Genomic DNA, 17,312 nt, shown 5'->3' with positions numbered 1-17,312 from the left:
TCCTCCACAGACAGCACTGGCTTCCAGATGGTTTCTGGGTACAATTCAAGGTGTTTCCTTGAAATATTAAGCTCTTTATGGCTTTACCACTTTGAGCGGCTGGAATCTTCAGACCAATTGCCCCTGATTTATGTGCCCACGGTCAGAGCGTTCTCAAAGAGGCCTTCTGATTTGGAATTTGCCCCTTACCTTGATTCAACAATTTGAGTCTGTTGCCCATCTAGTCACTCAATGGTGGGTGGGATGGTGGGTTGATTGGAAAGGGTCTTTAGGTTTTGAAGCTTAAGGAGCTTTATTATTAACTCTGTGATATTATCAAAATTAAAAAGATATGACAAGAACTTTGAATAAAATAAGATCTTTTGTCTAAAAACCAGTTTAGTCCCATTAGCTAAAAAAAAGAAATTAGAACCCTAGGAATTTTGCAATCCGGATCCTTACCACATTATTCTTGAGGCTTGTTCTAACTCCCATTAAAAATCCATAGAAAGACCTTTAATACATAGCTTGATCCTTTTAATAAAAGGTTTAACCACTTCAATATGCATTCTTATGCAAAGTAAAGCTATTTTCTGTCTTAGAAGAATATACTGAAGAGTTAAATAGTTCATGTAATAAAGGCAACTACATATGCTTGAGAGAGAGAGAGAGAGAGATTATTGAAGCTAGACCCATGATAGTTCAGAGACCACTCTGCCCAACCCTCAGCCACCACCACTGACTCCCTGAAGTGGAAACTTTAATGTACACAAATGTAAAGAAACTAAGGCAAGATTCACATGTGCAGAACAAGAACTCCTGCCCCACTCCAACAGAAATGAATTTGAACTATTAATTTATAAATCATGTTGGCATCCCTCTGCTTTGTTATAAAAATAATTGTCATGTCATACTGACTAACTGTCATAAGCTTTGAATTCAAATTCATTTTAATATTTTATCAAACAAGAGTTAACCATAAGTGCTGAATTACTGTTTGCATGAAGGATACACTACAGAAGCAAAATTATTCTTGACTTTGGAAGGTTTTTTTTAAAAAATCAGGTTTGAAATCTGTACCAACTGAAAGTTATCCTTAAGAAATGCATTTCTTTGAAATGTGCCATTTTGTCATTTAACTTTTGTATTTTTCCTTCTCAAAAATTCAAGTTGGGTGGAAGTTTAATTTATTCTAGTAATGTACTGTAAACATATTTATCATTACATCTTTTACAAAATGTTCAGTCCTTCACTTTTGCTCCCACAGCCAGTCCTTCATGCTCACTCATTTTTAAAAGATCAAAGTTAAAGCTTGTTTCAACAATCAAAGACAGGCTCAAAACCAGTTTACAACATCTCACATTTCTCCCAAATTACTAGTGTCACAAATAAGGTCATTTAAGATGGCAGCCAGCAGCAACAGGCTCAAATATATATTCATGAGATGTGTTTATAACAAACATCTGCCCTGAACAAACAGGTACTGGTACTCTGAAAGCAACTGTAGTAACGGTTGTAGTAACTTGTATAGATACAATATGCAAGTGGAATATGCAGAAATGTTTCAAACATATTGAAGTGGATAGGTTAAATCTCTTCTTTCACTTTGGGAGTTGACATGTTTCTTCATTTCCACTGAGACGAAAATTAATGGGCCGGATACCCAGCTGGTGTAAATCAGCTTCGTGGCCTAATAACTTTTTACTGCAAGGTTACAAAAGCTATTGTCAAAGTTTATTTTCCCTATGACAAATACACATGCTTATGTGACACCCTGTTATTCAACATATTTAGTTCATCTGTATCATGGCATGAATACAAAATATACATGACCCTTTATCCCACAATGGAAATGGATGGTATGCAGAACCTCATAGGACCAGGTCTTTAGTGTCTAGGGGCTGGTCTACATCCAGCCGCTAGTTCAGCGGCTGGGGATCGAAGTTCTGGGTTCGACTTATCGCGTCTGGTCTGGATGCGATAAGTCAAACCAGGAAGTGTTCGCCGTCAACTGCGGTACTCCAGCTCGGCGAGAGGAGTACCGCGGAGTCAACGGGGAGCCTGCCTGCCGCGTGTGGACCGCGTCTGAACCGCGGTAAGTTCGAACTAAGGTATGTCGACTTCAGCTACGTTATTCACGTAGCTGAAGTTGCGTACCTTAGTTCGACTTGGGGGGTTAGTGTAGACCAGGCCTAGAGGTGAAATCCTGGCCCTATTGACAAAATAGAAGGGTTGTTTACTTTCAGAAGTGCTTAACAATCCCTCCCACTGAAATCAAGGGAGCTGTGGGTGTTCATCTTTAAGTGTCAGGCCACTTCTATTTACATGCCTAAATATTGATTATAGTGCTTAACTATCAATCTTAGGTACTTATATGGCCCTCGGTATTGTAGCGTCTGAGTATCCCAGGAGTAATCCACTGCCAACCTACTTACCCAACCTCTGGGGAGTTCTTTTCCCTAAAAATGTAACAATTTTCTTATTTTAATCCTATTTTGCAAACATTGTGAGAAGTGTTATCTGTATAGTAAAAGTGTCTAACCAGAAAATATCTACATCATAAATATGATGCACATTCTCCCATTATAATGCTTAAATTATAAAAAAGAAAAGTTACCTATTTAAAAAACACAACAGAGATTATAAACTCAGAAGAGTTTCTATAATGCACTTCCAATGAGTTACTTCGTGTAGAGAAAATGTCTTTGTGCTGTAATCTTGGGATACCACCACATCTTTCAACATGGGAATCCACGAGCTACTAAGCAATATTCCTTGCAGACACCAATTAACTGCATCTATGAAATGCAGCCACTATTTTTGAATATAAAAGGTTTAACAGCATGTTCAAATATATGCAGCAGCTCTCTAGACAGCATTTCTTCTAAGCTCCATGGGTAAATTAAACCTTCAGGGCATACACGCATTTAGTTAAAGAAACAAAAACAGTTAATGAAAGACAGGACTGTATAAACATATTCTAAAGCCCCTCTGTTTTAAATGAGGCCAAAACAAATTCTATGGACAGCCCTTTTCTTTCTTTTCATTCCCTCCTCCCTCTCCCCCACTCTGCCATGTTATAACGGGCACCTTCTCCAGCATCAAACTTCTGATCTTCATTATGCTTCTTTCTGACCTCTTACTCAGTTCAGATGGTTTTAATTGCTAAAGGCCAACGTGGGGGCCTCTGATACGTACTTCAAAGGCTTTCATCCACTTCTTCTGCTGGATATAAATTACTACCAGGTCAGTCTGCTGCTGGACATACTCCCTCTGCTTCTCATCCACCAAGCCAATTTGGTACAGGAATTGTGCATAGCCACCCAGCATCTACCAGACAGGCACACAAGAAAGGAAGTTGATAGGTTAGGAAAGCATGTTTTACTTTTCCAAGATCACCTTTTTAAAATTCTAAATCAGTCACTGAATTCAACTGAGTCAAATTTTAATTAAAAAAATAAAGTGATCTAGTAACTTGATGTTTGGAAACATTTGGCAAATATTAAAGGTTTAAAGCCATTAGGAAGCCACTTGGGAAACAACTACCTTTTATCTAGATAGGACTGTAATATGAGAAAAGTACTCCATTTAATTAAGTACAAAAAGAATAGAAAAAATATGTAAAGTTTACCATTTCAGGGTCACAGAAACCATCACCAATAGCAACTCCTTTGAAGTTGATCTTAACTTTGGCTTTGGAACTATGGGTATGGATGTAGTAGCCAATAGCAGGCACATACTTCCCTGCATAAGACTGGAGAGAATGGAATGGTAGGTGATTCACTTTGAAATAATAATGCTTTATTGTGTATTGCAACTTGAGTATTTCTACATTAGACAGACTAACAATATTTTATTTCGCTTTCATAGAGTTACTGCAGGTTTCCATTTTTTATTTTCTACCCCTCACTGATATGCTGCTAATTTATTCCTGATGAACACACAGTTTAAATAAATTCATTATCAAAAGTGATTTAAGACATTAAGGTTGAAATAGTCAGACACCTAAGGGGTTGGAATCACCCGTTCCCATTATTTATAATGGAAAATGCACATCCAAATCCCATAGAAATCCCACCCTAAAGTAGTTTGCCTGCCGCTGGTCAAGTTTATCCTTGGGTTGGACTGGGCTGGTAACTCAGAGGGCCATTTAAGATTGTTAATACTGATGTTTAAAGTTTTAAGGCCTGATATACACTTAAATTTTATAGGCACAGCTATATCAATCAGGGGTGTGATTTTTTTTTAAAACCAATATAGCTCTGCCAGTAAAAGCTTTAGGGTAGAGGTAGTTACACTAGTGTATCACAGTACATATGCCAGTTCAATGAAATGGCATAAGCTATACTGGTGTAAGCATTTTCATATCAATATAATTACAACCACACCACAGGATTTTCCTGGTATAACTTTACCAGCGTAGTGTAGACAAGGTCACAGATTTGCACTATTTACTGAGAGTAACATCTCACTTGGTGCCACAAGCAGGCGGTGTCTGGGAGACCTACTTTCTCTTTCAAGAAGAAACCAAGGACAAGGATTCCAGCAGAACCATTGGTCATACTCAAGCCCCATCAAGGGAGAGCCGAGCTGCTAGCCCAGTAGAGTTCATAGCATGCACAATCATACTGTGAAACTCTGCACAATCTACTGTGAGGGGCATCTCATTTTAGAGAGTCACAAATGGCTTATCTTGTAGGTGGAGCTTGGAAGAATGCCACAATTCTTTTCCTCCCAATTTGACCCCTGGATTCATCTGACAGGGAAGCATTGCCAATAGGCTCAATCATAATTAGATTAAAATAGACACCAATCATAGAGCAACTGTGAAATCTGTCTCTATCATAAACTTTGATTCCAAGTAGGGACTCAGTGACAATACCTTTAGTATATATGTTTAATAATAATTCCTGGTACTCTAACCACTCTTTCCCCTGCCCTCTCCCAGACCTTCCATCAAAAGCATCTAGATGTTCAGAATAGTGTGAGGACTCTAAATCATGTTAGACTCATCTCTAGGTTTAAATAATAATTAGCATCATTGGCTGCAAAAAAAAAAAAAAAATAGCCTTTTGCCTTCAGCTTGCTAAGACCTCATCCCTTCCTCTCAGATAAGAATCTGATCACAAATTGAGGCTGACACTGGAAGCAATGCAAAAGCAGTAGCCTTCACCTTCAGGCAAACATATCACCCATTGGCTTCAATCTATTCTGTCTCTCAAAGCCTGATCTCCAAAGCCCATCACCAACTATGGTATATCAGCTATTCTATCTTCATCCATGACCTGGCAAGGCTCCTCCGTGACAACACAACTGACAAAGCAATGGACTAAGTATGCAAGGTCCAAAGAAGGTATTTTCTCTGTTGAAGGAGTTTGGTTGTGGAACAAGCATTTAGAGGCAAGGCTAAACTGGAATCTGGCCACCGTTAAGGCATGCTTTATGGCCTTCTTTTGGAAGAAGCTTTTAAACTATAGCAAGATTGTATGGGTACATTTAATGCCATAATGCTAGTGAAGGGGAAGAACAGAGGAGCCCATGAAGTACAAGCAAAAATTTAAATTCCATCCTACCTTCAGAGGAAGGAAGAGACAGAATGTCTCTCAAATCTAGGATTGTATTAGTCGGAAGTTTACTTATTCATATAAACCTAACACTGCAAGTTCCTATAGCACAGTTTCAGGTAGATTATAAAAATATGGACTATTTCGTACCACTGTAAGTTACAGTGGTAACATATTTGTATAGTGCCAGAAGGGTGTACAATGCTCTGCAGGCAAATGAGACAAGGTCTCTGATCCAGCAAGACTGAAATCTAATTTATGCTAACCCAATGAAACTGACAGCACATGGTGCGTAATGGGGTAGGCAAGTGGACTGACAGAGTATCTTCGTTTTTCCACAGAGAGCAGACTGCACCTTTTACTTTATGAAAAACACTTGTTTAAGTGTCCTCGGTGTCTTAGGCTGTATTTATTCACCTATTCCTATGAAAACTGGAAAACAAACCATCCTGAAGTGCAAAGAATAATAAAACTAGCCTTCCTGAGGATAGTGTCAGGCACGGTCTCATCCACACTATCCTGTAATTTTTTTTAACATAAACTTCTGCAGATTTATTATGCCCCTGCCAATTGTTATTAGCAAAGAAATGGCTTTCCCAGCTAAGAAGTCAAGCTGGAATCTGCCTCTTCAGAGACAAAGTAGTTGCAGATAACAAAACTATCATGAAAACTATGTCCTTTGAGCAGAATTACACACGAATTAGCAGTTACTATTGCTAGAAGATTTACTCTGCCACAGTTCTTAGATATAGTTAGTTACCATGCTGTCTATTTATATTTTACTAGACAAAAGAGCTCTCTCTAAATATTACCTACCTACATAATGGACAGCCCGCGGGCCATAACTTGAATTACACCAATGCAAATCCTTGCATGGACACAAATCTGCTTAAATCTGGTTATATCACTTTAGCTTGCCCCCGTAACAAGGGCAAGCTTAACTAAATTGGCTTAAATATAATACTTGTAGTCAAAGAGGTTCAACTTTATGTGTAGGCCAAGGGTGCAATCTTGGCTCTATTCAACTAAATGGGAGTTTTGCCATTGACTTCAGACAAGCCAGGATTTCACCTCAGACCTTTAAGACCAGACAGACAGTGAGGAAAATGGGTGGGGGGAGCAGGGAGAGAGATGTAATTAAAAATAGAGAAACTTTAGACAGAGAAATTTATAACTTTACAGCTTTATAATCTGAAAAGCCACATTGTCAACAAAGTTTGGGTCCAGACTATTTGGCATGAAATGTCACTCAAATTTTTCAATTAAATGTTAAATGAAGCAGCCATAATAGCTACCATATTGCTTCTTCTAGAAGGACCATTAAAATACATTGTGCTTGTTTACTGAAAAGCCAGATGGACTGTGCTCCTCCTGCTGGCTGAATAGTGAATGGTTCCCAGAGCTATAATCTATATACCAGGGGTTCTCAACTTTTTTCTTTCTGAGACCCCCCCCCCCCCCCCAACATGCTACAACAACTGTTTTTCTGTATATAAAACCCAGGGCTGGTTTTAGAGGGTAGCAAGCTGGGCAATTGCCTGGGGCCCAATTGCTCAGGCTTCGGCTGCAGCTCCGGGGGTTTCAGCCCCACGCGTTGGGGCTTTGGCTTTCTGCCCTGGGCCCCAGCGAGTCTAACGCTGGCCCTGCTTGGGGCCCCCCCCGAAACCTGCTCATGGCTCCCCAGGGGGCCCCGGACCCCTGGTTGATAACCACTGCTATAGACCATATAGCCTGCCAACACACTTGTATGTGCAAACAGATTTGTGCCCCCAAAAAGAACCTTGGGGAAAAAATACAGTTCAGAGAAGAGTAAAAAACAAACAAGCCAATGTACTGTCTGGTTTAGGCCCCCACATATTATTTACTACTGTATTACAGCAGCATTTACAGGGCCCAACTGAGATCAAGACCACTACCCCATTTACATACAGTACCTCCCCTGAAGAGCATGCAATCTAAACAAACAAAAAAATATTGTTTAAGTGTTTTCCCCATAGAGAATCTCTCTAAACTTATGTTGCCAACAGATTTGTTTGAAATATCCCCTTTTCAATGTAGCTCGTGTGTGAATGACAGCATGTTCACAAGCACATGGGTTGCAAAAACCCTAAAAGCACTCTCTGCTCTGTGCATGCCTAAACAGACAAGAGAAGGAACAAGCAGAGAGCTCCTCACCCATCTGACTGTGGTTCATTTGAAGGTTGATTTGTTATAGCACAAGACTAAGTTTGGTTTTCTGTATTCCTTTCGTCGTCCCCCCCGCCAATGAAAATAGCTTTCCATGACCCTTTTTAACTTTTATCCCATTATTCCTATACCTCTTAAGCCCATGCCTTTCTTTTACTTTTTTTTTTAAGCAAGACTAATTGAAGCGTGATATGTTTATTTTCTCTTATGAAGTTACTGTAAAAAGGGCAACGCCAGCACTTTTAGTGAAAATAAACTGTAACGGTTCTGCAGCCTGCAATGCACAGGAGGTCAAACTAGATGATCACGATGGTCCCTTCTGACCTTAACATCTATGAGTCTATGAGAATATGCGAATTTTAGAAGTTATTGGCAATTTTTTTAGAAGTAGATTGAAGTATTATATTTTAAAAATAAAATTGCAAGTTTCCCTTAAATGCCAAAAAATATTACAGCAACCAGCAACTAACTTATCCTAAAGCATGACTGTTCCAAGCAAAATTGGTGTCAGCACTTAGCTTTTTTCTATAATGCCAATGACTATAAAGTAGTCCAGTAACTCATACTGTAGGTACACTCCACCATTCATTTAGTACCATTTTCAAAAGGGCTATAACTTCAAAATTATATGAGCAAAAACTGAAGTATTCATGTAAGTTGCACTTCCGTGAAGTTTTAGGCATCCAGATATTCAATTTGCATGTGCAAAAATGTAAGCATGAAAAACTGCTCATACAAGAATTTGATAGCTCAGACTGTCTCGTTTTGAAAATCTGACCCAGAGATGACACTCCTTTTTATGTCCCACCACACACTTTGTTTTACCTATTTCATATCTAATACACAGAGACAATAATCCACAAGAAAAACAGAATTTTGTCCTTTTGAATTTAAAGTGGACTTTGGTACAGAATTTTAAAATCAGATCCTAGCAATAGTTAACAAAACTTGGCAAGCACAACCACATTTAATACAACACAGCAATCTGTCATAGGCTCAAGTGTAGAGACAGCTTTCTGATTCTATTTAATTTAAAAGTCAAGTCCTTAAGTGGCTGAATAAAGACTTTAACAGCTTTCAGAAATAATTCAGAGTCTGTAAGTAGTAGAAACACTATTCTCCTTACATGATGCCTCAAGCTTTATGATTAAAGAGAATCAAGGCCAAGGCCAATCAGAAGGGACAGAGGAACAGTACAATATTAAAGTTCACTGAGTGCTTGTTGATAAAGGTGCCAGAGTAACAGCATTGAAGACAGTCCACATATAAAATACAGGCAGCGGTGGTACTGAATCTCTCATTCCTCACCTAGGAACCTCAAAGGTAATAGATGATTGCTTGCATTAGATGTATACTCAGCTTTTGGAATATGGATCCAGGTGGTCAACAGAAATGCAAAATAAAGTGGTTCATTTTGCAATGTCAGACTAATAGGAACTGGACTTCAGCCACTTACTCATTTCACAAAAGCCAGTCAAGAGCCATTAAGTGTGTAACCAGATTTCTTGCTGAAGGAAATAACCACCGTTAGGGACCAGGGTCAAAACTTTATCTTTAGCCACCCAAGTTCAGATACCTAGAGCCATATTTGAACACAATCGAAAACTACAATCAAATATAGCCCACACAGAGCCTCCTTAGTCAGGGAAGGGAGAAGAGCAGAAGACTCAGCCTACAGAATTTCCCCATGCAGACCTAATTTACCAGGGAGGTGCTGAAATGGCATGGGGTGTTGGTTCTGTCCAAGCAAAGAAAATGCAAATACCGAGCAGATGATACCGAGCAGATGATCACAAACCATGACACCACAACACTATCTTTGTACATCATCATTAGTAATAGTGATTTTATTTAAATATGACATCTGCAATGCCCAACAGTGTCTGTACCAGAAAAAAGAGCAATAGAAAAATAATAGGAGTTACGAGCTCAGAAAAGGTCACCAGATACAGAGGCATATCTGATCTCCCTTCCCAGCCAGAGTGCCAGTTGGTTCATGGATGGTTACCTGCAAGAGGGGGATCTACGCTCCACTTCTTTCTGTATTCTGGAAATGTCTTGTGCCAATAGGCCTCTGAGGTTTAATTGTGATCTCCAGAAGAACAAGCAGCTTGGACAGAAGATGATGAGGCTGCACTTGGAATCTCAATTGTCTCTAAGACTACATACGGTCCTTGCACAAAATATCTACAGCCAAGCCAAGAGATTTTACCTGCCTTCAGCAACAGACATTATGAAGAACCATGCACATGAATTCTTTAGGATATCAGACATTCAAGACTACCTCTTTGCTCCTCATTCTGATTAGTATCTACACTCACATACCATCCTTCTGTCACATCAGATCTCTCTGCCAGCCAACCTAATAGTGGAGGGTATAGGAATTTCAGCCTGGGAGAGTCCCACATTACTAGTAGTCTATTCTCTTCCTACTTTTAAGTGACAACTCAATGTTTCCTAAGGTATTTATTAATTTGACCTCACATGGCCCATGATGGGGGTGTCTAACTCCCATCCAGAGAAAAGACCAGGTGCTTGCTATGAGCGTAGGGATTTGCAGAGTAAAGAGGCTAAGCCAGTTTGTGTTCCTATCAACATACCACACAAAGACGTGCAAAAGAGTTGGGCCTGGATTCTGGCAGCAAAAATTGGGAAGGCTCTGTTGGGAAACAGCTGGAGCTAAACTCACTAAAATAAGGAGGAAAGGGTGATAGAGTTGGTTCTCTTCCATTCTGCAACCAGGATAAGATGAGCTAGGCTTCTGCCTTTCTTATACTTTTGTCTCCATTTTGGCTAAGAGACTCCTGCTTTATTTGTGTTTGAGCCTTGAGGCAGGACATACACATCTTTTCGTTTTTATAAGTAAAAATATATAAAGAGTTTAGACCCTTTCCAGCTGCATGTCGCAGCCCCAAGCACTCCTACCCTTTTTCTTAGAGCAAACCACTCCCCTCCAACAATTTCAGTCATTTTGAATTGTATGCAGGTGATTTTTTGATATGCAGCATGTATTTCACATTTTCAACTACTCTGTACAGTGCTTCTGAGAATCTTCGCCATGGAGAGGAAGTGATTCACAAGCACATTTAAAAATAATGATTCCTGCAGATTAATTAAATGCAGATTGAACTCTTTTTAAGTAGGTTTTGTTTTTGAGCCCTGTGTTATCAGACACTTCTCTCTTTAGTGACATGAAAGCCAGCTGATGCTCTTGAAAAGTCGTTGTGGAGGAAAAGACTAGGACGACAGACACATTTATTCATTCCTAGTCATACAACTTAGAGGCATGCACTAATTAAAGTTCTGGTACATGTATCTTCATGGTTCATATATCAAATGAACAAAGGTTTTTGAAAAAAAAAAAGCCTACAAACTTTTTAGTTTAATGGATAAAAATAGTTAACCCCAAAGAAAAAAAAAATTTCTACACACACACTCTTTCTTAGAAGTTGAACTAGCCATAGACATATTTTATTTTCTTTACCTATTTCTTAAGTTTTAGGCTGTTATAAAAATTGTTAATAATAAATAAGGTTTGTTTAACATAGCTCAAGGGCAAATAAACTTCGACACAGCGAGTGCTGCACTGGCAACTCATCAGGTTTCATGCCTGATCTGTAGAGTTCATGCCATCAAATAAACACACAATATTGGTTTGTACTTGCATCTTTGTTAACAGACTGACAGAAATGCCTGTTTGAGTTCCACAGCAATAAAACCTGCAGTTGATCAGTTTTTGCCTGATTTTGAAGTTACAGGACAAAGAAAGCCAGAGGCCATATTTGGTCCTCTGACTGCACTTTGAACAACTCAGCTGGCACATCATGGTGCCAGATTGAAGTGCATAGGGACACAGGATAGGACTTCATTCTACACACCTCTCTGATGAAGTAAGTTTTTACTATTTACTTCTACTGGGCACTGCAGAGCCCAGACATCGAGGGGAGAGTGAGCTCATGCTCAAGCTTTCTGGCTAATGCATCTGAATTGTTAGCTACATACCAATTACTGTTTCTGTTGGTTATGCACAAACCAAAGAAAGCAAGCAGGGCTTTTAGCTCCCTGAGTATGCAGGGCTGAAAGTTATGGAAGCCATATTTTTATTTGTGGACGGAGTAAGTCTATTATGAAGTCCTTTAGGGAAATTAAACATGGACTCCTCCCATGTTCATTTTCAACGTTGTTTTTTCTGCATTTTAAAATTGTACATTAGATTGTCAAAAAGCATCATCTGAAAATAAAGTTCACTAGATGCTTCCATTCAAGACTGAAACCTGTCTCAATGGAGCAATTAAAAATTCCTGCTGCAAAAATGGGAAACTACTGTTACGAAACTGAAGGTGTTGCAAAAGTTTGCCATTAATTTTTCACGGAGTTAACGCAAAAATATGTCCTAGGAAAGCGCTGCAGTCAGAAAGATCAGATCCTTGCAGGACCCTAATCTTACTAATATAAATCCAGTGTGTATGGAAACAATAAACCAAAGCTTTTCCATCCAAATGTTATATACAGTATGTTTTGGGAAATTGGCTGATGACCTGTTTCCATATACTTCCAAGAAAAAGATCACATTAACAGAATGCTTTTCAGAACAGTGTCTGGAAAGGGATATATAAAATTAAGAAAAGGATATACGTGACTACTGTTCCCTGGATATACATAAAGGAGAGATATACATCTTTTTAAAGTTACTAGTTGATCATCCTGAAGCAGTAAGGACAGAAAGTGAAGAGTGTACATTTAAGAGTGAAATATGCCAGTAAGAAACAGATATTGGTATACCTAAAGAATTACAGTATATTTCAAATAGCTTATAGTCTGCTAAGAAAGACTACAAGCTTTACATGAGAAAGAGTGATTGCTTCACTTCACTCCTCTACTGAGAACAGTCAATGTTTTCGTTTTTTCCCCCCCCTGCATCATTCTGCTCACTGGCTTCTAAGTACTCTGCTGTCAGAGTAAGGGCAATGAAGATTTATTCTTCATGCTCACAATTTATTATAAAATAAGACAGTTTTCTTGAAAATAAAATAAAAGTTATCTGAACTCACTTCTCCTGTAACATAGAAGTCATTTTTCTGATAGTCTGGAAATAGCTGGAAAAACTGGATGAGTGCACTGAAATATAAATATAAGTATAAATCAGGATTACATGGAAATTAATCTCACCCCAATTAGCAACATATTTTAAAGTAAATTTACTCCAAATACACAGCAGAATCCCATATGGAGTTTTATAGGACATGTCTGTTAGGATTAATACTCTCTCCATTAGAAAACTCGTATCACTGGGGTCTATAGTTTTTTTGTTTTGTTTTGAAACCTACTCTTCCTTTAATGAGCATGTCAAATATATAGTTCTGGACTGAGTAATCTTCTGCCCCAGTGTACACAGATTTTCTGGAAAATGCAGCAGATTTAGAGATCACAGGTCATAGCATTTTTAAATTGACCCTTAGAGAATAAAAGTTTTTGAAACACCATGATATTTAGAAATTCCTGAATCACTTGAGAGAAGTTTGCATAATGTCCACCCACGCATTAAAATTTAACTAACTTTTGTTTTCTTACTTCAATCTCAGTGGAACTGCATTTTGACAGTTTATGGTTTATAGCTTCACCAGTAGACTGTCGAAGGAAACAAAGCTGTCCTTTCAAAGAAGGCAGAAAGAGGAAACTGCAACTGCCTTTGACTTATGACCAAGCTAAGAAGGGTGCTGCTTCTCTCTGAAGCGGTGCCACAGAATAACCTACAGACACCACTGTGATCATAACTGGCTACCCAACACTTTGAAGGTACAAGGGTCCATTACTAAGATTATAAGAGTGAGTCAAGTTGCTAACACAGTAGGCAACCACCAGCAAACAACAACAAAACCAAAAAAAAAAAATAAAAAGAGAGGGTTGAGGTTTCACAGGCCGCTAAAAAATTGACCACTACTGCTCAATTTCCTGTAACTAGACCCAAATTTCTGATGAAGATTTTAGACTTTCCTTCCTTTCCCTCGCCTCTGAATTGCAGGAAAGGGGGTGGGATGCATGAAAAATGTGAAACCTATAAAAGGACAGCTGAAATCAGTTTTCTGCACTACCCTTTGATTAGCTGTTCTTCAGCTTGGAAAGCCTGAAGCTAAAAGAACTAAAAAACAGCTATAAACAATGGACGCTTTGAATTAGCTTCTCTTTATACATGTCATGCAAAAGGAGATGGGTCTCAAGCCTGCAGTAAATAGCCACATAGAAGGTCAGCTGGAATTTGTAACAAAGTCCTAGAGAAAAAGCTAACAACAAAAAGCAGTTCCAAAACTTATGAAATTACTTTTTGAATTCCATATTAAAGCCAAGATGCCTGCCAGTTAAACAAGTAAAATATTTACTATGGGAGTAACACAAACTAAAAGGTAAGTCAGTTTGAACATTTATTGCTTCAGAGGAAAAGAGCTAAGGCTCCATCATGCCAGGTGCTAAGCACTCTGGCCCAACTCAGCAGAGCACTTCAGCCTGGAACAGCAAAGCGTGTGCTTAAGTGCTTAGCACCCAATAGGATCACATTCTAATGCTTTGGAATACAGACAGACATGCATCCCCCAACAGATTCTGTGGTAAAGCAAATATTCCTAATACAAGGTATTCAGTGTAGCCTTCTGCCCTTCTAAAGATTCTGTTTTGCAAAAGGACCAGTGGAAGAGGAGCATTAAATTTTTAGTCTATAAAAACCAAACAAAAACTTCTCAGCAATAGGTCCTTCTCAACAGGGACAGGCCACCCATTTTGAATAAATTATTAAGATTGTCAAGCCCTGTTCCAGCACTGACATTTGGAAACCAGCAATTTGAAGGGAGGCCACTTTAAAGAGCGTGAATAGAAATCAAGGAAACATTTAACCAAAAGTGGCTATAGAAAGTATAGGGAGCAAAGGAATGGAGCAAGACATGAAGAACAAATAAAGCTCAAGAAACTCTGTTATGGCCCCTATTTCCTGCATCCAGGCATTACAAGGATCAGGACAAGATACAGAAGCATACTCAGGCTGGCAATTTTTCCTCTTCTTTTTGAGTCCCCATCCCGCCCCCTCTGCTAATTTCTCCTTAAGTGCTTGTTTTTTTATTTTATTTTGTTAAACATACTGGTTACTGAAACAAATAAATGCGTGCACTTAAAGTTCATTCCTGCCCTAGAGAGGTTACTGAATGCAGCAATATTCCCAGTGTGCGCTCAAATTGGGAATCTCTCTAGAACTAGAATGAACTGTAAGTGTATCCACTACATATGAGCCTAATGTCATGCAAAAATTCCTTGAAATAAAAAGGAAGAAAACAATTCTTTTCTGTAAATGCTAATCAAAATGGGTTTAGAAGCTGGCCAGAAGATGTCAGCAGTGCTAGCTTTGGGGAAATAAAGATGAACAGAAATGAACACAAAGAAAGAAATGGAGTAAGGTGGCACAATTTACCTGTATAAATCTCTTCCTACATCATCTTGGTTTACTGCATATCCAGTATCATCAGTAAAACTAAAGCCAGTCCCAACCTGATAATGAAATGAAAAATCATGGGATTTGAGAACAAAATTGCTTCTAGCTCCTTAACACTTTTTTTTGCCATGTGGCAAAATAAGATTCTGTCAAGCATATGGTTTCTCTCAATTAAAAAACTGTAAATTAGGTTAAAACTTATTAGGGCATTTAAAAGGTAAGAAACTTTATTTTTGCACTCAAGATAGACTACATTCTCTGCTCTGTTTTCTGAGGTGGTGATCTCACCAAAGGGTGAAAAATAAAACCAAACTTTCATCTTGGCAAGTAAGAGAAGAGTGGAATATATCCTTGATACTTTTATAAAAAACAAAATTGCTTTTAAGTACACATTGTTAGTAATTTGTAAATCACAGTCTATACTACACCCCATCACACTGTAGAATGAAGAGAGTCTTCCAGTAGCACACAAAGTGATGCGACTAGCATTTGTCACATGTAGTTCTGTCTTTCTTCTTCTACATGTCTAAAGAATTGATTACCACAAAAAAGGTTTAAAAATGGACCTTGAAAGCAGAATTATCAAGGCAACATTTTAGAAATACTGTATACATAGTTAACTTTACAATATAAAATAGACAATATACCTACCACACACACTTTCATATTTTGTACTTACTGGATTGTCAATGTAAAGCATGGAAAATTTAGATGTCCAAGGAAACTTCCGTTTATACACTATTAATAGAAAAGGCATTGCTGTCAGTCATAAAAACGTAAGTTATATAATCAAGGAGTTATGCTATGAAAAGGACTAGTAAATAGCAATACAAAGTTCTCACCATTCATCTCCATCCCAGATAAAGATAAAGATGTTCCTATAACTCATTTCAATGGCACAGGTTGGAAACAGCCATAATACTGGATATTAATATGTCTGTGAAAAAACTAAACAAGCTACTGTATTTTGCCAGTATATTCTATATTATAGATGGGGCTGGTAGCACCACCTATTATTAAGGTTGCCTGACACTTCCCCATTATAAGTCCATGTTTTCAGTTGCTTATAACTTTGCCAGAAGAACCATTCTGGCTGAAATTTTCATGCCCTGTGTTTGCCTGGGGCTGATGACAGAAAAGATCGATTAAAAAAAACTCGGTCTAAAGTTTCAGACAAAACTGATTCAGTTGTTTCCGAGAATGAGGCTAGGAAAAAATACATGGTTTTGTCCATGTTAAAGAATAGGTTGTCCGAATTTTTTGACTGGCTCTAGCACCCACATGCTTTGGAATGGGAACTTGAAATTTGGCAGGAAGTGGCGAGTGTGTCAGGGATGTGCCTTTTGTCATCTCTGTGAAAATTTGCCTGTTAAAAAAAAACACACACACACAACGCAACTCACACATGCTTAGTAGATTTGAGCAGCTAAGACATGCTCAAAGCTCTCACAGCTCCTAGAGCTGACCAGATTGCACGTGCACCATCCCCACAGAGCAACTGAGCATGCTCCCGCACAGGGATACAGGGGTGAAGCTGGACTTTCACTTTAGCGACTGCTGTGGACCAGGCACTGGAACTGAGAGCATGTAGCCTGTCTTTCCTGTGTTCTTGGTGACCTCCCTACTGGTACCCAAGCAGCAAGGAGGAGGCTCGGTCCGATCTGAATGTGGAGGCGGCAAAAACCAAACCAGGAGAAGGGAAAGACATAGACTGGGAAAAGAAGACTGGTAAGACTGGGACTGGAGAGGGAGAGAGAAACTGAGTGCCATTTAGTCTGGGACTGGGAGATGGGGGGCAAAGGAGGAGGAATCTGGGAGCCAGTTGCCTTAAGGGGAAGAGACAGATCTTACAAGGAGCTGGAGTGTGGCAGGGAGAACTAGGATGGGCTTGGCAAAGAGCAGGGCCGGCTCTAGGTTTTTTGCCGCCCCAAGCAAAAACAAAAAACAAAAACCTCCGGGAGCGCAACTGCCGAAACAAAACAAAAAAAAGTGGTGTCCGGAATGCCACCCCTGAAATTGTGCCGCCCCAAGCACGTGCTTGGTTTGCTGGTGCCTAGAGCCGGCCCTGGCAAAGAGACTGAGAAGAAGAAACTAGGAAGAGGGACAGG

General features: G+C 39.0%; 1 protein-coding gene across 1 annotated transcript in view; it reads right to left on the bottom strand.

Annotated features, from left to right (window-relative positions):
- The window catches only part of CPVL (carboxypeptidase vitellogenic like), a 56,032-nt gene extending 40,071 nt beyond the window's left edge, over positions 1 to 15,961 (bottom strand). The window contains exons 1-5 of the mRNA XM_026649409.1: positions 15,884 to 15,961; positions 15,184 to 15,260; positions 12,782 to 12,848; positions 3,611 to 3,733; positions 3,178 to 3,309 (exon numbers count right to left, since the gene is read on the bottom strand). Coding sequence (XP_026505194.1) covers positions 3,178 to 3,309; positions 3,611 to 3,733; positions 12,782 to 12,848; positions 15,184 to 15,260; positions 15,884 to 15,961 — 477 coding nt within the window. The remainder of the gene's footprint in view (positions 1 to 3,177; positions 3,310 to 3,610; positions 3,734 to 12,781; positions 12,849 to 15,183; positions 15,261 to 15,883) is intronic.
- Positions 15,962 to 17,312: the final 1,351 nt, after the last annotated feature.

Source organism: Terrapene carolina, unplaced genomic scaffold, assembly GCF_002925995.2.
Source record: "Terrapene carolina triunguis isolate 2854851 unplaced genomic scaffold, T_m_triunguis-2.0 Scaffold84, whole genome shotgun sequence".
NCBI classification, from domain to species: Eukaryota; Metazoa; Chordata; order Testudines; family Emydidae; genus Terrapene; species Terrapene triunguis.
This window is presented reverse-complemented; position numbering and strand designations above follow the sequence as displayed.